This window comes from Leptodactylus fuscus, chromosome 10 (genome assembly GCF_031893055.1).
Source record: "Leptodactylus fuscus isolate aLepFus1 chromosome 10, aLepFus1.hap2, whole genome shotgun sequence".
In the NCBI taxonomy this organism is placed as follows: domain Eukaryota; kingdom Metazoa; phylum Chordata; class Amphibia; order Anura; family Leptodactylidae; genus Leptodactylus; species Leptodactylus fuscus.
This window is the reverse complement of record NC_134274.1, coordinates 45,623,506-45,644,834: the sequence shown is the minus strand read 5'-3', so window position 1 is coordinate 45,644,834 and position 21,329 is coordinate 45,623,506. Positions and strand designations below refer to the sequence as shown.

The 21,329-nt window shown below is 41.9% G+C and overlaps 1 protein-coding gene across 1 annotated transcript in view; it reads right to left on the bottom strand.

Annotated features, from left to right (window-relative positions):
• The window catches only part of LOC142183546 (microsomal triglyceride transfer protein large subunit-like), a 62,079-nt gene that overhangs the window by 36,987 nt on the left and 3,763 nt on the right, over window positions 1-21,329 (bottom strand). The window contains exons 2-4 of the mRNA XM_075258669.1: window positions 15,816-15,935; window positions 7,359-7,466; window positions 4,227-4,343 (exon numbers count right to left, since the gene is read on the bottom strand). Of these exons, the coding sequence (XP_075114770.1) occupies window positions 4,227-4,343; window positions 7,359-7,466; window positions 15,816-15,935 (345 nt within the window). The remainder of the gene's footprint in view (window positions 1-4,226; window positions 4,344-7,358; window positions 7,467-15,815; window positions 15,936-21,329) is intronic.

The window sequence follows — 21,329 nt, the reverse complement described above, 5'->3', positions numbered from 1 at the left end:
AATGTTTGTCCTCAGCAAATTCTTTAGAATCGCATTTCTAGGACATATTACCTCAAACACTTTTATGTGGGTTCCACTACAGTATATTTGTTTTCATATTTTATGTGGTTTATCCTTCTGTAAAACGTAAATTCCAATTGTGATAAATTATTAAATAGATTTACTTGCTTTTACGCAATGTGGCAAGTTTAGAAGAATAGTAGTTTGCAAATAATAGAAGTGTTGTTTATACCGTATGATGAAAATAATAATAATAATTAATTAATATTCAGTTGCAAGTTATATGTGAACACTAGAAATATTTAAAACATATAATAATAGTGAAAATGCAGTATACAAATATATTTATAATATCTATATGTTTATAATATATATATATATATATATATATATATATATATATAATTTTATATATTATATATATATTTATATTATTATTTATTATTTTATTATTATTATTATTATTATTATTATTATTACATGTAGAGAGAAATACTCATATAGACTAATTCGTACTGTTTAATGGAGAGAGCCACCTGTCTTGCACATACAGAATCCAAATTTTCAACTGTGGTGACAAGCAGTCCTAAAGCTGGACACTAGTCCATAATGACCTGTACTGAAAGTATGCTTACAGTACAGAACAATAGAGACTTCTGGCCTCATAGATGACTATGATGTCATTGCTGGGAGATCGGGGACCTGTCCCATGCAGTGTTTGATCTGACAAACAGCCGATATCTGGACCCATGTGAGCCGAGCCTAAATGAGAGAACATAGCGGATAGCTGTGGTTTACTTGGATCCCGACCAGTTTCTAAAAGTTAATGAACAGAGAATGTTCTCATAAAAAGTAAAAAAAAAAAAAAATAGATAGCCGAGCCAGAGGAACATATTGGATGACTGCCCAGAATGTAAGAATTATGAAACTGCTGACGCAAGATTTGGACTTCACCTGTTAGCTTGCCCTGACCCTTCCAGCCAGACCACAGACAGTTCCAAAGGTGAGTAAGTGATAGGAATACTGGAAAGAGACCACCAACTATCATGTTAAAGGGTACTGGTAAGCTTCAATCTAAACTTATCAAGTCTTGCCAAACAGTCTTCAGATTATAAAATATCAGGTCTATTACATATACATTTCCAGAGTTTTAAAACGTCAAGACACCTTTGCAAGGATTTTGTATGTTCTACACGTGTTTGTGTAGGATTCCTCCCACACTCCAAAGACATACTGATAAAGAACAATTGTAAGCCCTATATGGGACCGTAACTGGAAATGTCTGTAAAGCGCTGCAGAATATGGTGGTGGTATACAATTCAGAGAAATAAAGGGGTTATCCCACAAGAACAACCTTGCTTTTGTCCACAGGTGATAAGTGGCTGATCGATGAGGGTCCCATCACTGAAATACCCACTGATCCTACAAATGGGGGTCCTTTGTCCAGTTTCTAGGGGGCAACAGTCATGTATATACAGTGCCACTTCATTCAACCTCTGGAGGAACCATGAAGATAATCAAGTGCTTATACTCGGTGATATCCATCAATCCCGTAGAGAATGAAATGGGGGATGTTGGGATCCCGGTACTCAGTGTTATCTATCCTGTGGATAGGTATTAAGTTGTAATCATGTGGCAACCCATTTAAAGATAAGTTCACATGTGTCTTTTTTAGTGGCAGAAACATAGTTAGAAATAGAAACATAATATGTTATCGCACCCTAAGCGCTCAAGCACAGAAGTGTATGCTGTTAGACGCTGTTTTGTACAAGTTAATATAAAGTTCCCATAGTGGTATAAAAGGCTTTTACTGCTTCTTTGTAGACCTCCGATGTAGTTCAGAATCAGAATTAGGGCTTATTCACATGACAGTGAAAAACAGTTATTTGCAAGTTGTTTCTGCAACTTCCAGTACACGGCCATTTTGAATTCAGTGCATATATTCACATGGACTTTATTGGAGGTTTTCAAAAAACTGACATGCACTATTTTTGTCTGTCAAAGTGGACATAGATAAAACTATGTGAATGGACCCACTGAAATTAAAGGGGCTCTGTAATGGCCATGTGAAAGCTATTTAAAAAAACAGCCATCGCATGACCATTATTCACTGCCATGTGAATGAGGCTAGATGCACACAGACATTCAAACTTCTATGCATGCGTAGTCGGCTCTGCCATCGGGACTCGGGCAGAGCTGACTGCACATGTGCACGGCCATTTTTTGTGGTCGCTTACCCCAGCTTACTGGGTAAGCGGCCACAAGAAAATGGCCGCTTAGGGGGCAACGTGGTTAGCACTGCAACCTTGCAGTGCTGGGGTCCTGGGTTCGAATCCCGCCAGGAACAACATCTGCAAGGAGTTTGTATGTTCTCCCCATGTTTACATGGATTTCCTCCCATTCTATAAAGACATACGGATAGGAAAAGAAAAATGTACATTTTGTTCCCTATATGGGGCTCACAATCTACATAAAACAAAAAAAAAGAAAATGGCTGCTTACACCAGGTGGGCATGCGCAGTCAGCTCTGCTCAACGGCAGAGCTGACTTCGCATGCATAGAAGTTTGAGCCCAGCTCCAGAAGAAGATGCGCAGAGAGACTGTTCATGAAGAAGATGGAGGCGGCACTGGAGATTTCTCTCGCAGCATTGGGGACACCCCCAGTGCTGCAAGAGAACTCATTTGCATACAGACAAAAACCGGGATTTCTACCGAACGGCAGCGTGGAGAAGACATCTAAAGGTAGGAGAAGAATAGCCTATTCCTACGTGTGATCGAGAAAAAAATGTGATTTTAATGATAGAATCCCTTTAATTAGGATACCGTATTTTACGGACTATAAGGCACACTGGACTATAAGCCGCATTGCCCATGAGCGCCTTATAGTCCGTCTCGGTTCATATATAAGGCGCACCGGACTATAAGCCGCAGTCCGGTGCGCATTATATCTTATTGAAAGCGGCGGCAGGCAGACTTTGCCAGCGGCCGCTTAACCCCCCCCCGCGTGCCAGCCGCTTCTATTGGAAGCGCTCGGCAGGCGAGGAGGGGCTCTATCAGCAAAATCATGCTGATAGAGCCCAACCGTAAACGTTAGATTAAACTACCCCCCCCCCCCCCCCGTTTTAAAATAAAAGCCTGAAACAGAATGTGAAACTTACTGAGCGGTGCAGGGTGGGCGGGCATTCAGGCCTCCTCTTCCTCCGATGTTCCGTCCTCCTCCGGCGCTCGCAAGCTGATAATGGCCAGGGCACATGCGCAGTAGAAGCATTATGATATTGCGCATGCGCCCAGGCCATTATCAGCGAGCGCCGGAGGAGAAGGACGGAACATCGGAGGCAGAGGAGGCCTGAATGCCCGCCCGCCCGCCCTGCACCGCTGGGTAAGTTTCACGCTCTGTTTCAGCGTGACAGCAGGGCTGCCGGACACTTCCTATTCATTTCTATGGGAGCAGGCATGCGAGCGCTCCCCATAGAAATGAATGGACTGCTTTTTTCCATTCATTTCTATAGGGAGCGCTCGCATGCCGGCTCCCATAGAAATGAATAGGAAGTGTCCGGCAGCCCTGCTGTAACGCCGGCGTGTACGGCTGTGATACACGCCGGCGTTCGGTAGTGTGAATGCACCCTTACGGTGCCTTTTATGTATGTATGGAAGCGGCACGCAGTCTTTGCCGCCGCTTCCATCCATATATAAGCCGCACCGGACTATAAGCCGCACTTACGATTTCTGAGGAAATCGTAGGTTTTTATGTGCGGCTTATAGTCCGGAAAATACGGTATATATTTCTCCACTTATTAAGCGGTTTTCATGCTCCTTATCTTCAATCTGCTTGTTTACATAATGTATCTCTCCATATTCAGCCTCACATACAGAGCTCTATAGAGAGGGGATGGGTGGAAAAGTAGACAGCTGGCCGGCTAATTGATTAATTCCCTCATTCTGTGCACTGGTAGCCTTTTATCTAAAATCTAGCAGTGTTTAAAAAAAAAAAAAAAGCACAGAGTAGAAGAGTGTAAAAGTATCACTATCTGAAAAGTGGAGAAGAAATAATATTTCTGTCATAAGATATAATACAAACTTTCATATACTAACATGTACTAACATTTGTGAAAAGATGTTTATAACTGGAGATACACTTTAAATGTGGTTGGGGAAATAGGTAAACTTCCTTTCTAATCTTGGATTACTTTTTTAATAAGCTTGTAGAACAAATAACATGGTCTCACCTTATAATCTGAATCGTAGCCAAATTCTGAGTTTATACAGCTCATAAGATCTTTTGTCTTGCTGATGAAATCCTTGGACGTGTTGTAAGTTACTTGACAGCTACCGGAAACATCTTCCTGAAACATAGAAATATTACATTAACCTTGTATTCCCCAGACATTGCACTACTTGAGTACATTATAATAGCGGTATGAAGGGGTGCTAAAATAAAAATGGCATGTGTGTGTATATAGTCTAAGTTGTGGACTTGCTTGACATTTTATATTAAGCGGTTGTATGTTATATGTATTAGCACGCAGCACTGGTTTTGCATTTTTCACAAAGTCAAGGAAACAGTCTTCATTAATCTATTACAGTATATCATTTTATTATTATTTTATTATTATGGTAGAGTTGGAAGGGACCTCAAGGGCCATCGGGTCCAACCCCCTGCGAGTGCAGGTTTTCCTAAATCATCCCAGCTATATGTTTATCCAGATTCCGCTTGAAGATTTCCATTGATGGAGCGCCCACCACCTCCCGTGGCAGCCTATTCCACTCTCTCACTACCCTCACTGTCAGAAAGTTTTTCCTAATATCTAATCTGTATCTCTTTCCCTTTAGTTTCATCCCATTGCTATATCAGATGTATAGGCAGCTTTGCATCATCTTGTGATTCATAAGGCAAACCATTTTCCAACATCCTGCCACTTAGCAATTTGCTTCGTGTTTGATTTCAATTCTCTTATGCATTTTCTGAAGAGGGTCATGTGGCCCCATCTTTCATATTCCATGCATGTTTGGCAAAAGATCTTAAAAGGATCCTATCATTGGATACCTTTTTTTTTTTTCCTCAATAACACGTCGGAATAGCCTTAAGAAAGGATATTCATCTCCAACCTTTAGATGTCTTCTTCACGCCGCCGTTCTGTAGAAAACCGGGTTTTCTTCGGTATGTAAATGAGTTCTCTTGCAGCACTGGGGGGCGGGCCCCAGTGCTCAAACAGCACAGGTGGCATCCCCAATGATGTGAGAGAACTCTCCAGCGACACCACCATCTTCTTCAGGAACCCGCCTCTATGCGCATCTTCTTCCATCCTGGGTTTTCAATTATCTAGGCCTCGGACAGAGACGATTGCGCATGCCTGGGCCACAAGAAAATGTCCGCTTACACAGCTTACAATGTAAGCAGCATAGAAAATTGAAAACCCAGCCGGAAGAAAACGAGTGAAGAGGACGTTGCTGAAGAAGATGGAGGCGTCGCTGGGGAAGCCCCTAGTGCTGTTTGGGCGCTGGGGTCCGCCCCCAGTGCTATGAGAGAACTCATTTGTATACCGACAAAAAACAGGATTTCGGGTGAACGGCGGCCCAGAGAAGACAAGGTAAGAGAATAATAGCCTTTCTTAAGGCTATTCCGATGTGTTATATATAAAAAAAAAAGGTTATCCAATGATAGGATCCCTTTAAAGGGATTCTACCATTAAAATCAAATTTGTTTTCTCCCTAACACGTAAGAATAGCCTTAAGAAAGGCTATTCTTCTCTTACCTTTAGATGTCTTCTCTGCGCCACCGTTCAGTAGAAATGCCGGTTTTCGTCGGTATGCAAATTAGTTCTCTCACAGCACTGGGGCTGGGCTCCAGCACTCAAACATCACTGGGGGCGTCCCCCAATGCTGCGAGCGCCACTTCCATCTTCTTCAGGAACGGCCTCTTCATGCGTCTTCCTCCGGTGGTGGCGTTCAAACTTCTAGGCCTCGGGCAGAACTGATTGCGAATGCCCACAACAAAATGGCCGCTTACTTACAGCCCGCAGTGCTGTGAGAGAACTCATTTGCATACCGACGAAAACCAGCATTTCTACCAAACGGCAACGCGGAGAAGACATCTAAAGGTAGGAGAAGAACAGCCTTTCTTAAGGCTATTCCTATGTGTTAGCGAGAAAAATATTTATTTTAATGGTAGAATCCCTTTAACTGTTTCAATGGAGTAAGATAGCTATAGGGGGTACAGTGGTGGCAGTTGATATTGGGCCCTGGACCCTAAGGGAGACCCATTGGTCCCCTGTCACATTAAAGACTACTATTGTAATTGCCAAAGAGAAGGAAGGGGCTCCATTACAAATTTTGCATTGGATCCATGAGCTTTCAGTTATACCTCTGATTTCACCCCCTCCTTGGAATTTCTACATATTATACAGGGCGACTAAAAAGTACCAACAAATCAAATAGAATGTGGCTATGATAAGGACAAAGCCGTGTTTATGACTAATTGACCAATAATCCGGGGTAATGGTCGTTCTCCTAATTAATTAGGCTGAGCGCCAGGCGATAAAGAAGTCACACCACTCTATATGTTGGTATTCGTTCCTCTCTCAGCTAAGGAATGTATGCTGACACACTTTTATTTCAGACCACGGGGGTTAAATAGTAGCAGAGAAAGTAAGAGAGATAACAACAATGTAAGTTTTCATATTCATTCCTGATTGGTATGGCACATCTCAATCAAACAGAAAATGTTTAAGCAGTTCCATATATAGCCAGCTACTCCCGATACTGCGTGGTAACCTTAGGGAGTTGTGTTCTTGCAGTAAGCCATGCATTTGTTTTTCTTGCACCCATCCTGGATGCAGAAGCCATATTATCATATAACATTATACCAGTTTCAAGCATAAGTAACTATATCTAGCATTCAGCTTTAAAGGATAACAATGATTAGAACCTTCACAGCTACACATGGCCGCATAACACCAGGGTGGGTGTGCACCATAAATGGCAGAGGTGTATCCTTATTTGTTTTCAAGAAAATAGAAATTCCCTGAAGTATATTTTGTGAATACGTCTCTCTTTACATTTCCATGAGTGGCTAGTCTCTGTTAACATTTGATGGGAAACACAGTGAAGCATGTAGCACTATGTTTACTGTCAAAATGATGGACACTAGGATAGAAATCCTCCTGACCTGGCACAAACCAGTGGAGTCCATTGAACACTACCGGATTCAGTCATGTAACAACTCTGATTTTTACCTTGTTCTGCTCCTTGGATAAAACAGAAAGGCTTAAAAAAAATTTGAGAAATAGGAACAAATCCTTTAGGGAAAATAACAAAATAAACATTTAATTAATAGATAAAGATTTTTCATAGTCACTTACCTCTACGTGAGTGCCCGAGAGTGGCTGAAATTGGAACAAGCTGACAAGTCCCCTTTTTAAATCAAGCACAAGGCTGTCATTCTCGCCCGTACTGTACAAGCCCAGAACCTGGAAGGAAAGTATTGAGCAAATATTAATGGATGTACAAGATGTACATTCATTCCTATTCCTTAGGATATTACATCTGTGAGGGTCCAACAGCCAGGACCCCTGCAGATCAGCTGTTTTGAGACAATGTGGCTACTGGTAATGGTAACCGGTTAAGGACCAGGCCTAGAAGTACATTAAGGACCGGGCCTCTTTTTTCAAAACTGACGTGTCACTTTAAATGGCAATAACTTTGAGACGCTTTAACTTACACAAGTGATTTTGAGATTGTTTTTTCGTAACACATTATACTTCGTTAGTGGTAAACACTAATCAATATTTTTGTATTTATTTATAAAAAAAACTAGCAAATTTGATGGAAATTTGGAAAAAATTGCAATTTTCAAAATGTGAAATTCTCTGCTTTTCAGGCAGATAGTCATACCATTCAAATACATGAATAAATATTATCTCCCATATCTCTGCTTTATATTGGCATCATCTTTTGATTGTCTTTTAATTCATTTTGGATGTTACAAGGCTTACAAGAGTAACAGCGATTTTTCAGATTTACAAGAAAATTCCTCAAACTAATTTTTTAGGGAACACTTCAGTTCTGAAAGGAATTATAAAGGCCTATATAATAGAAACCCCCATAAATCACCCCATTTTCAAAACTGCACCCCTCAAATTATTCAAAACAGCATTTGGGATGTTTGTTAACCCTTTAAGCATTTCATAAGAATAAAAATAATATGGAGGTCAAATTTAGACATTTCATTTTTTTTCACTAATACATTCATTTAGACCTAAAATTATCACATTCACAAAGGGTTAAAGGAGAAAATGCATCTCACATTTTGTTATGCAATTTCTCCCGTGCACAGAAATACCCCACATGTGGGTGTAAACTGATTTTTGGGCACACGGCAGTGCACGAAAGGGAAGGAGCGACACTGGGTGTTTGAACAGCATATTTTGCTGGAATAATTTTCAGGCACCATGTCGCATTTGCAGAGCCCTTAGCGTACCAAAACAATGGAAACCCCCCAAAAGTGACCCCATTTTAGAATCTACACCCCTCACAGAATTCATCAAGGGGTATAGTGAGTATTTAGACCCTACAGTTGTTTCACAGATTTTACTAACATTGGGATGTGTAAAAGAAAAATTACTAAAATGTCACTTTATCCCCAAAGTTTTCATTTTCACAAGGGGTTAAAGGAGTAAAAGCCCCCCAAAGTTTGTTAAACAATTTATCCTGAATACGGCAATACCCCATATGTGGCCATAATCTGCTGTATGGGTACATGGCGGGGCTCAGAATGGAAGGAGCGCTATTTTGCTTTTGGATGGCAGATTTTGCTGGAATAATTTTTAGGTGCCATGTCGCATTAGCAGAGCCCCTAGAGAACCAATACAGTTGAAACCCCCTAAAAGTGACCCCATTTTGGAAACTACACCCCCCACAGAACATATCAAAGGGTAGAGTGAGCATTTCAACCCTACAGCTGTTTCACAGATTTTATTAACATTGGGACATGAAAATGAAAATTTACTTTTTTTCCAACAAACTGTCAATTTAGCCCCAAATTTTTCATTTTCACAAGAGGATAAAGGAGAAAAAGCTCACTACAGTTCGTTACACAATTTCTCCTGAACACAGAAATGCCCCATATGTGGCCATAATCTACTGTATGGGAACATGGCGGGGCTCAGAATGGAAAGAGCGCTGTTCGGCTTTTGAAGGGCAGATTTTGCTGGAATATTTTTCAGGTGCCATGTCGCATTTGCAGAGCCCCTAGTGTACCAATAAAGTGGAAACCCCCTAAAAGTGACCCCATTTTGGAAACTATACCCCTCATAGAATTTATCTAGGGGTTTGGTGAGCATTTTGGCCTCACAGCTGATTCACAGATTTTATTAACAATGGGACGTAAAAATGAAAAATTACTTTTTTTTCCAATTAATCGTCCATTTAGTGCCATATTTTTAATTTTGCAAGTAGCTGAAGAATTAAAAAAAACCCAGAGTTTGTTACACAATTTCTTCTTAACACGGCAATACCCCATATGTGGCCATAATCTGCTGTATGGGTACATGGTGGGGCTCAGAATGGAAAGAGCGCTATTTGGCTTTTAGAAAGCAGATGTGGCTGGAATAGTTCTCAGGTGCCATGTCGCATTAGCTGAGCCCCTAAAGTATCAATACAATGGAAACCCCCCATTGTGACCCCATTTTAGAAACTACACAGGTGACAGTAAACTGGAATTCACCAAGAAGTGACCCCATTTTGTAGGGACAATTTTAGGGCCTCTGCAAATGTGACGTGGTGTCCAAAAACAAAGAATATAAATCTGCACTCCAAAAGCACATATCGCTCCTTCACATCTCCGTCCTGCTGGGTACCCAAATAGCGGTGTATACCCACATGTATGACACTGGTGTACCCCGGATAACGTACTTAATGCCATATGTGGGTATAAATGGCTGTTTGGGCACAGCCGGGCACAGAAGGGAAGGAGCGCTTTTGGTTTTTGGAGCATAGTTTGGTTTTTGGACGTCATGCCACTTTTGCAAAGCCCCTGAATTGCCAATAAAGTGGAATCTGCAGACATGTCACCCCATTTTGGACACTACCCCACTCATGGGATTTATCAAGTGGTGTAGCGAGCACTTTTAACCCGAGTGTTGCATTTATTTAGTTTCCAGAAATGAAATCACAGCTGATAATGAAAAGTTAAAAATGAAAATTTTCCAGAGATTCGCCATTTTAGTGCCCGATATGTTGTGCCCAACTTATGTCAGCAGAGACACTCCAAACACTGGTAAGCGGGTATCCTGGGCACAACAGCTTTTAGAGCGTTCATCTCTGATACAAGATGGGCACAACATGTTACGCACTGAAATGACGGATTCCTGGAAAAATTGTCATTTTTCACCTCTCACAATCAGCTTCGTATTCATTTATGGATAATAAGTTATAGCAACACTTGGGGGTTAAAAATGCTGTCTGTACCCCTGGATAAATCCTTCAGGGGTGTAGTTTCCAAAATAAGGTCTCATATCAGGGGATTCCACTTTACTGGCGTTTCAGCTCTGCAAAAGTGTCATGGCATCCAAAAACCAAACCGTCTGTGCTCCAAAAACCCAATAACCCTTCTTCCCTTTTGCGTCCAGCTGTGCCCTAATATCAGTTTATACCCACATATGACATTACGTCCGTTATCCTGGGTACACCAGTGTCATACATGTGTCATACATGTGGCATAAACTGCAGTTTGGCCGCACAGCAGGGCGCAGAAGCGAAGGAGCGCTATGCGGCTTTTGGAGCACAGATTTGGATGTTTGGTATTTGAACGCCATGTCATGTTTGTAGAGCTTGTAAGGTACCAGGAAAGCGGATTCCCCAAAGGAGTGACCCCATTTTGAAAACTGCACCCCTCAAAGAATGTATCAGGGGGTGTAGTGAGGATTAGTATGCCAGATGTGACTGCACAGCGGATGGCGAAGAGGGAACATATAAGCGGTGCGGAGGACATTGCAAACACCAAATTCCCTACTATGTCCCAGTAGCTCCTATGATTGGGGGAGTCACTCTGGGGGTCACTTTGGGCGTCACTTCTGGTGTTTTTTCCCTCATAAGCTGTAAATCTGGGGTGTCCCCTGATATTCGCTCGCACAGCTTATATATTCCCTACCTGCCGCAGCCAGTTGTGTTCTAATAATTTGGCGATTTTTGGGGGGTTTTGCCTTGACATTGCTAGATGCTATAATTTCTTTATTTTTCTGGTGACGCGGCCATATAAGGGCTTATTCTTTGCGGGATGAGATGCATTTCGTAATGACACCATTTTTGGGTGCCTACAACTTATAGAATACATTTTATTAACTCTTTCTTGCTGGATTAAAAAAAAAAAAATCAATCCTGCATTGAGTTTTACATTTTAAATTTTTCACCATGCAGCGTACAGTATAAGTGACATGTGTCCTTTATTCTGCGGGTCGGTACAGTTACGGCGATACCTCATTTATGTTATTTTTTATGCAATACTAAGTCTGCTGAACAAAAACACATATGGGGACATAAATCAATGTTTTTTGCATCGCCATCTTCTGAGAGGCGTAACATTTTTATTTTTCGGTTGACAGTGTTGGTTGAGGGCTTATTTTTTGCGGGAAAATGTGCGCTTTTTATTGGCACTGTTGTGGGGTGAATATGACTTTTTGATCACTTTTTATAGCATATTTTGTAGGATGAGATGACAAAAAATCATTACTTCCGGCAAGTTTTTTCCGTTTTTTTTTTCCGACGTTCACCGTATACATTAAATATTATTTCAGTTTTATTGTACAGGTTGTTACGGATGCGGCGATACCAAATATGCATTGTTTTTTTTAATTTTTAGTGCTTTTTTTTATATAATTCATTTTGTATAGAAAAAAGGGATTTTTGGACTTTAGAACTTTATTACTTTTTTCATACACTTTTTTTTTTTTTTTTTAACTTTTTTTTTTAACTTTTTCATCTGTCCCTTTAGGAAACTTGAATCAGTTGATGCTTTGATGAAAGCATCAGCTGATTCTACACAGTAGCAGACAGGACACGAGCAGGACATGAACCTGCTCGTGTCCTGTAAGCTGCAGAGGAAGTGAGCTGCATCGCTCACTTCCTCCATCGGTCGGCAGGATCAACCAGGTATGTGGGGGCTCCGGTAGTCTGGGGTCACTGGCCAGACCCCAGACTACCTTTTACTGACATCGGCACCCCCCGATCTCGCCGCGGGGGGTGCCGATCCCTTTCAATTGTCGGCGGATCCCTTTCGATCGCGCCGTGATGTTTGACGGCGCGATCGAAAGGGTTAACACGTCCAGTCGGACTCAGTTCCGACTGGACGTTATGGAGGAAGGGGTTAGGTGTTAGTAACACCTAACCCCTGTCCCCCCCGCACCCCTCCCCCCGCCAGAAAGGTACCTAAAGGCCGGACGTATTTCGGCAATAGTCCGGTCTTTAGGTACCAGCACATGAGGCCGTAAATTTACGTACGGCGGTCCTCATGTGGTTAAGATGCCTAGGGCTTCCTCCTCCTTAGGCTGGCTGCATCCCATCCCTACTTATGAGTTATCCAAACCATTGCATTCTTGGTTTCTTTACGTTTTTTTTTAAATTAGGGTTGTACATGCTTTTGTGTTAATAATTAACACTGTGTAAATTTATTTCATTGGAAAATTGTTAAAATTTTCTGTGTATGGATGTTGAGTGAGTGTAGGGAAGTTGAGTATGATGATAAAGTGACTGCACCAGCAAAATAGTAAATCCGTAATGGTAATGCTATCCAGCGCTGTATACTCTGTCAAGGACTGAACTGCCATCTAGTGGCCAAATCAACTTTGTACAGGCATTCAAAGTATACAGTATATCCTACTAATATTATACAAAAACGCTGAACGGATTTGAATGAAATTTGGCACATAGATAGTTTGTAACCTCAATTAACACACAGGTTACTTTTTATCCCAGTAAATGACATGGCTTCACGTCTGTTATGAATTTATGTTCACATACTATATTACACTGCTCCTGTAGAAGTTTATCTCAGGTCCCAGGTCTGTTATTTCTCTGTGTAAACACACAGCTAACCCTCAGTCCTTTGTGTACATTCATTTGCATATTATCTGATCTGCTCCAGGCAGTGCTGACACACTGGATGGGAAAACGCCTTTAAACCCAAATTGGGAGTTTACCAATTTTAAACATGCCGGGAAAAAGAAAATCTAATTTGTTGCAAAACTGTAAAACAACGAGAGCTATGAAGGAAGCCAAAAGTCAATAGAGTTCTCCTGAAGCGGAGCTGAGAGGGATCATTGACGCCAACAACACACTCATTATATGGCGTCCCAGCGAGTTGCTGAGATGCCGGAACAATCACATGCACAGTGCGAGGAACAAGTTCAGCGGCAGGCCAGCTTGGGAACTGCCCAAACACTGGAACATGTGGATCATCGATGCCAACAACGCACTCATTAGATGGCTTCCCAGCGAGCTGCTGAGATGCCGGAACAAACACGGGCACAGCGCGAGGAACAGGTTCAGCAGTAGGACAGCTTGAGAGCTGCTGAAACACTGTAGCAGACAAACCATTGATGCCAGCAATTTTCTGAATAAACGAGGATCATCGATGCCAACAACATGCAGACGAAGTCGCGGGCAGAGGCTAGTGATTTCATAAATATAGCTTGAATTTTTGATGGTGTGTGAAGCTTTTTTTTTTAATGCATTCATAGATGGGTGTTTTGCTGCATATTAACTCCTTCCCGCCGATGGCATTTTTTGATTTTCGTTTTTGACTCCCCTCCTTCTAAACCCCATAACTTTTTTATTTCTCCGCTCCCAGAGTCATATGAGGTCTTAATTTTTGCGGGACAATTTTTTCTTCATGATGCCACCATTAATTATTCTGTATAATGTACTGAGAAGCAGGAAAAAAATTCAGAATGGGGTGGATTTGAAGAAAAAATGCATTTCTGCGACTTTCTTACGGGCTTTGGTTTTACGGCGTTCACTGTGCAGCCAAAATGACATGTCCCCTGTATTCTGTGTTTCGGTACGGTTCCAGGGATACCAAATTTATATGGTTTTATTTATATTTTGACCCCTAAAAAAAATTCCAAAACGGTGTTAAAAAATTTTTTTTCTAAAAGTCGCCATATTCCGACGGCCGTAACTTTTTTATACATAGGTGTACGGGGATGCATAGGGCGTCTTTTTTTGCGGGGCCGGGTGTACTTTTTAGTTCTACCATTTTCGGGAAATGTTATTGCTTTGATCACTTTTTATTCAAATTTTTAGCAGAATTAAAACAGTGAAAAAACGGCGGTTTGGCACTTTTGACTATTTTTCCTGCTACGGCGTTTACCGAACAGGAAAAATATTTTTATAGATTTGTAGAGCGGGCGATTTCGGACGCGGGGATACCTAACATGTATATGTTTCACAGTTTTTAACTACTTTTATATTTGTTCTAGGGAAAGGGGGGTGATTTGAACTTTTAATACTTTTTATATTTTTTTATATTTTTTTTTACTTTTTTTTTTATTTTATTTTTGCATTTATTAGACCCCCTAGGGGTGTTGAACCCCAGGGGGTCTGATCACTAATGCAATGCATTACAATGCTAATGCATTGCAATGCATTGCAAAAAATCATCATCTCTTTTGCAGGCTGTATACACCAGCCTGCAAAAGAGAGAATTTGCAGACTGGCTGGGAGCCCTTAACAAGGCTCCCGGCTGTCATGGCAACGGGGGGTCGGCCCTGGAGCATGCTCCAGGAGCCGGCGATCCCTGCCAAAATGGCGGCGCCCATGCGACGCCGGGAAGATGGCGCCTCCGGCGCCTTTGACAGCAGCGCCGGAGGGGTTAATGCCTCCGATCGGTCCGGGGACCGATCAGAGGCATTAGAGCCGGTTGTCTACTGCTTAAAGCAGTAGACACCCGGCGGCTATGACGGCCGCCCGGCTCCCGGGCGGTCGCCATAGTTACAGACCCGACACGCGCCGTACTATTACGGCGCATGTCGGGAAGGGGTTAATAATTATGATTATCATGGCAGGTATTAACTGGTGCAAAATAAAATAATTGTGTTATTATTACTACATCCTCTATGACTATGGCCTAAATATGTAAAATTTCACTTGTCTAGATATATGAATTACTGCAATGTTTGGATATTAGAATAGGTAGGTCAAATTCAACAGCTTTGTTGTTCAGGTATCTAAGAATTAAAACTCCTGGATGTACTTAGAAGGGTAGAGCAGAAGCAATTGGACAATGCTCATAGGCCAGCGGCAGGGGTAGAGTAGTAGCAGTCACATCTGGGACTTAGGGGGCGCTGATTCTGCCACGATAACTTGCGGCAGAATCAGCGCTCATAAAAAAGCTTCCCATTGATTTCAATGTGTTCCATACAGAAGACTGAACCCATAGAAGTCAATGGGAGGCTTTTTATCAGTGCTAATTCTAACGTGAGTTATCGTGGCAGAATCAGCACCAACTTCTTCCGTGTTAATGCCCCCTTAAAGAGGACCTTTCATGGTCCGGGGCACTGGCAGTTCTATATACTGCTGGAAAGCCAACAGTGCGCTGAATTCGGCACACTGTCGGCTTTTCCAATCTGTGCCCCAGGTAAGGAGCTATCGGTCCCTGTACCGTAGCTCTTCACAGTCAGAAGGGCGTTCCTGACAGTCAGTCAAGAATGTCCTTCTCCACAGCAGCGCCTATCACGCCGTACTGTGTGAGCGTGGAGGAACCGCTCAGTAGTTTAGGCTACAAAGTCCGTGTTATTGACAGGAATTCTCTATATCTGTATTACCTTTCCAGAGCTCCAGTGGAAAATAATGGGGGCATCCAAGCAGCTTCTCTTTTCAGCATTAATGGCCGCATATTCTGTTGTCCCGGGATTTCTCTTATTATGAACGGTGAAATCTTTGACCTTAAAGGGAACCCAACATGTATAATATAGGCATAAGTCCAAATACTAAAACCCATTATTCAGCCATACTTTATCAGAATGTGACAATACATTGAAAATAAGGTGCATTAAAAAAATGTCCATAGTCTGAGAAACATTAAATGGATTGTCTGGAAATTTTCAATGTTGATCTATAGTAAGTCTTAAACACCTGGAGTCATCAATAGCACACTTAAGTCAGACAGCTCGACACAAGAGAATGGGAGAAAGTTAGAGTAACCGCTCATTGCCAATAGACAGTATACAGTGTAGCAGTGTCTGGTTCTGGTATGTAGGACACCCAGCAACCAGTTTTTGGTGATGGTATCCCCCCTGGTCAGCCATTGATGGGTTTTTTAGGACCATCTCAGGAGAGGATTGTAATGGAAAGGGAAATAAAGGAGATAAATATATATAAATTGCAGGAAAATGACACAGACATGACATCATAGCCCCAGCTGGGCCATAACGTTCCTTATTGACCTAATATATATATATACATATAAAAACTGGTTTCAACTCCTCTCTTTCCCCGTTACAAGAACCCCTTAAAAATTAGTATCTCCATTTTTAGAACAGGATCTGCAACTTGTAAATTATTTTACTTATGTGTCTTACCTACTTAATCCTGCACCATCAAGGGCTCCCCCTCCACCATCATCCAGGAGACCTCACACAATGGTCATTATTAACCCTGCAGGCCATCTCATCACTGCACAGCTTTTTAGAGTGCAGGAGATTTGCTGGAGATGACAGCAGCCATGACAAGATGGGCACTTATCATATTCTCTCCTTATTCTTCCTGCTGCATAAGGCTCTTTACATGTCACACCCATGGGACCTTGTTGGTGCAAAACTCTGCAAGGAGTTTGTATGTTCTCCCCGTTTGTGTGGGTTTCCTAGGGGTACTCTGGTTTCCTCCCACACTCCAAAGACATACTGGTAGGGAATGTAAATTGTATATGGCCCTATATGGGACTGTGACTGGAAATATCTGTAAAGCGCTGTGGAATATGATGGTGCTATACAAGTAAATTAAACAGAAATATTCATTAATCCCAATATGTTGCTCCTCAGTGGCTGGCCTCCATAAGCTGGTGTGATGTGATGGTACTTTCCTAAATGAAATTCACTTGTGATGTCACAGTAGCTATCTGAACTGAAACTAGCTTGTGACATCACAAGTAGGTTTCCCTCAGGTAAGTTGCTGTGACATCACAAGTAGGCTTCCCTCAGGTAAGTTGCTGTGAAATCACAAGTAGGTTTCCCTCGGGTAAGTTGCTGTGACATCACAAGTAGGTTTCCCTCAGGTAAGCTGCTGTGACATCACAAGTAGGTTTCCCACAGGTAAGTTGTTGTGACATCACAACTAGGTTTCCCTCAGGTAAGCTGCTGTGACATCATAAGTAGGTTTCCCTCGGGTAAGTTGCTGTAACATCACAAGTAGATTTCCCTCACGTAAGCTGCTGTGACATCACAAGTAGGTTTCCCTCAGGTAAGTTAGTTGCTGTGACATCACAAGTAGGTTTCCCTCAGGTAAGTTGGTGTGACATCACAACTAGGTTTCCCTCAGGTAAGCTGCTGTGACATCACAAGTAGGTTTCCCACAGGTAAGTTGTTGTGACATCACAACTAGGTTTCCCTCAGGTAAGCTGCTGTGACATCATAAGTAGGTTTCCCTCGGGTAAGTTGCTGTAACATCACAAGTAGATTTCCCTCACGTAAGCTGCTGTGACATCACAAGTAGGTTTCCCTCAGGTAAGTTAGTTGCTGTGACATCACAAGTAGGTTTCCCTCAGGTAAGCTGCTGTAACATCACAAGTAGGTTTCCCTCAGGTAAGTTGCTGTGACATCACAAGTAGGTTTCCCTCAGGTAAGTTGCTATGACATCACAACTAGGTTTCCCTCAGGTAAGCTGCTGTGACATCACAACTAGGTTTCCCTCGGGTAAGCCGCTGTGACATCAGAAGTAGGTTTCCCTCAGGTAAGTTGGTGTGACATCACAACTAGGTTTCCCTCAGGTAAGTTGCTGTGACATCACAAGTAGGTTTCCCTCGGGTAAGTTGCTGTGACATCACAACTAGGTTTCCCTCAGGTAAGTTGCTGTGACATCACAACTAGGTTTCCCTCAGGTAAGTTGCTGAGACATCACAACTAGGTTTCCCTCAGGTAAGTTGCTGAGACATCACAACTAGGTTTCCCTCAGGTAAGTTGCTGAGACATCACAACTAGGTTTCCCTCAGGTAAACGCATACACTTTGTCCCAGAAAAACATTTTGTCTCTGTTCTTCCACATCACAGTCACCATATATTCCGCCAGGTTAGTTGGTGTCACTGGTTAATAAGCTATGTGTGGCATCACCTGTAGATTCTAACCATATAAGCTACTGCCAGATGACAAGATTCCCCTATGTATACTATTGTGACGATACAAGTGTTTTATTTTTATAAAATTCTTTATAACAAATATACAAAACAAGCAAATCACACAACAACCAAGACATCACCAAACTGCTGGGGTACAAGTGGGTCTCTCATGGGTTTGTTGGGTTTCTGTCAGGTGTATTATAGAGACATCACTAATGGGTTTCTTTCTGATAAGTTATAGTAAGTATACAGAAAGATTATATATATATATATATATATATATATATATATATATATGTCACAATAGCTGACCTGATGGAAATCTACTTGTGATGTCACAATAGCTGTCCTGAGGGAAATCTACTTGTGATGTCACAATAGCTGTCCTGAGGTAAATCTACTTGTGATGTCACAATAGCTGGCCTGATGGAAATCTACTTGTGATGTCACAATAGCTGGCCTGATGGAAATCTACTTGTGATGTCACAATAGCTGGCCTGATGGAAATCTATTTGTGATGTCACAATAGCTGTCCTGAGGGAAATCTACTTGTGATGTCACAATAGCTGGCCTGATGGAAATCTACTTGTGATGTCATAATAGCTGGCCTGATGGAAATCTACTTGTGATGTCACAATAGCTGGCCTGATGGAAATCTACTTGTGATGTCACAATAGCTGGCCTGATGGAAATCTACTTGTGATGTCACAATAGCTGGCCTGATGGAAATCTACTTGTGATGTCACAATAGCTGTCCTGAGGGAAATCTACTTGTGATGTCACAATAGCTGTCCTGAGGGAAATCTACTTGTGATGTCACAATAGCTGGCCTGATGGAAATCTACTTGTGATGTCACAATAGCTGGCCTGATGGAAATCTATTTGTGATGTCACAATAGCTGTCCTGATGGAAATCTACTTGTGATGTCACAATAGCTGGCCTGATGGAAATCTACTTGTGATGTCACAATAGCTGGCCTGATGGAAATCTACTTGTGATGTCACAATAGCTGGCCTGATGGAAATCTACTTGTGATGTCACAATAGCTGGCCTGATGGAAATCTACTTGTGATGTCACAATAGCTGGCCTGATGGAAATCTACTTGTGATGTCACAATAGCTGTTCTCAGGGAAATCTATTTGTGATGTAACAATAGCTGGCCTGATGGAAATCTACTTGTGATGTCACAATAGCTGGCCTGAGGGAAATCTACTTGTGATGTCACAATAGCTGGCCTGATGGAAATCTACTTGTGATGTCACAATAGCTGGCCTGATGGAAATCTACTTGTGATGTCACAATAGCTGGCCTGATGGAAATCTACTTGTGATGTCACAATAGCTGTTCTCAGGGAAATCTATTTGTGATGTAACAATAGCTGGCCTGATGGAAATCTACTTGTGATGTCACAATAGCTGGCCTGATGGAAATCTACTTGTGATGTCACAATAGCTGGCCTGATGGAAATCTACTTGTGATGTCACAATAGCTGTTCTCAGGGAAATCTATTTGTGATGTAACAATAGCTGTCCTGAGGGAAATCTACTTGTGATGTCACAATAGCTGGCCTGATGGAAATCTACTTGTGATTTCACAATAGCTGGCCTGATGGAAATCTACTTGTGATGTCACAATAGCTGTCCTGAGGGAAATCTACTTGTGATGAGAAGACCACATAGGTGTCCCTTACATTAGTATCCCTTGGGTACACTTTGTGAAATACAGTAAGCAACTTTTCAAAATAAAATCCTCCGTGTGAAAAAAATTATATTATAAGGGAGATTTTATTTAGTAAATTTATGATGGAGAGATGTGAGTATGGCTGTAAATGGTATGTACACAATGCTCAGTCTACAAATTATCTCCAAAGGAGTAATCTATTAATGTGTTGTGCATGGAATGTGCTCTAAAATGCCCCAAATTGACTTCGTAACTTTAGAATGTGACGTAGTAAGGGTAAGTTCACACAGAGTTTTTTGGACTGGAACCTGAGGCGGAGGTTCCGGTCCAAAATACGGGTAGCTGCGACTGAATGTCAGTGGACTGCACCAGCATCCAGCTGTGCACTCCGCTCCAGATTAGGCCTAGTCAGGAGGAATGGAGTGACTTCAGGTGGATGTTGTGAGGCGAATCGGCCTGAAGAATGAGCAACTCGCTTCTTTTTCCAGGAGCCAGAACAAATCGTCTCCTGGAAAAAAGAACTGACCAGCTCCCATTGATTTCAATGGGAGGCGTCTTTTTGGTCAGGGTTTAGAGGCGGATACGGCCTCAAAATCTTGACCAAAAAACTATGTGTGAACTTACCCTAAGAGGATAGCAATTCAGTTTTGACGTCACAAGTGTTCTTTCCCCTGGCAAGCTATTGAGACATTTTATATCTATTGACTGTCATGTATTAAGTTGCGGCTCTGAAAGCTTTCTAAATACCTTCATGTCTCTTTAATTATTAATTTGGTTTTCTATGCTCGTAATGAGACAAGTCTATATCTAATTCTAACACTCCTTGTTTTTCATATTAAGAATACTAGTTCTCCCTTTTCAGTGTTCTTTTCCCACGGGGCTCCTTGGAGAGTTGTATTTACATCTTACTTGCACAAGACAGATTGATGAGCCAATTTGTTCTGCATAATATACAGCTTGAGAGATGCAGAGGGTCATCTAGCAAGCAGGATACGGCCTGCACTTCTGTGTGTACTCTATAGAACTACTGGATGCTTCCCACAACTGACTCAATATATACACTCACTGGCCACTTTATTAGGTACACCATGCTAGTAACGGGTTGGACCCCCTTTTGCCTTCAGAACTGCCTCAATTCTTCGTGGCATAGATTCAACAAGGTGCTGGAAGCATTCCTCAGAGATTTTGGTCCATATTGACATGATGGCATCACACAGTTGCCGCAGATTTGTCGGCTGCACATCCATGATGCGAATCTCCCGTTCCACCACATCCCAAAGATGCTCTATTGGATTGAGATCTGGTGACTGTGGAGGCCATTGGAGTA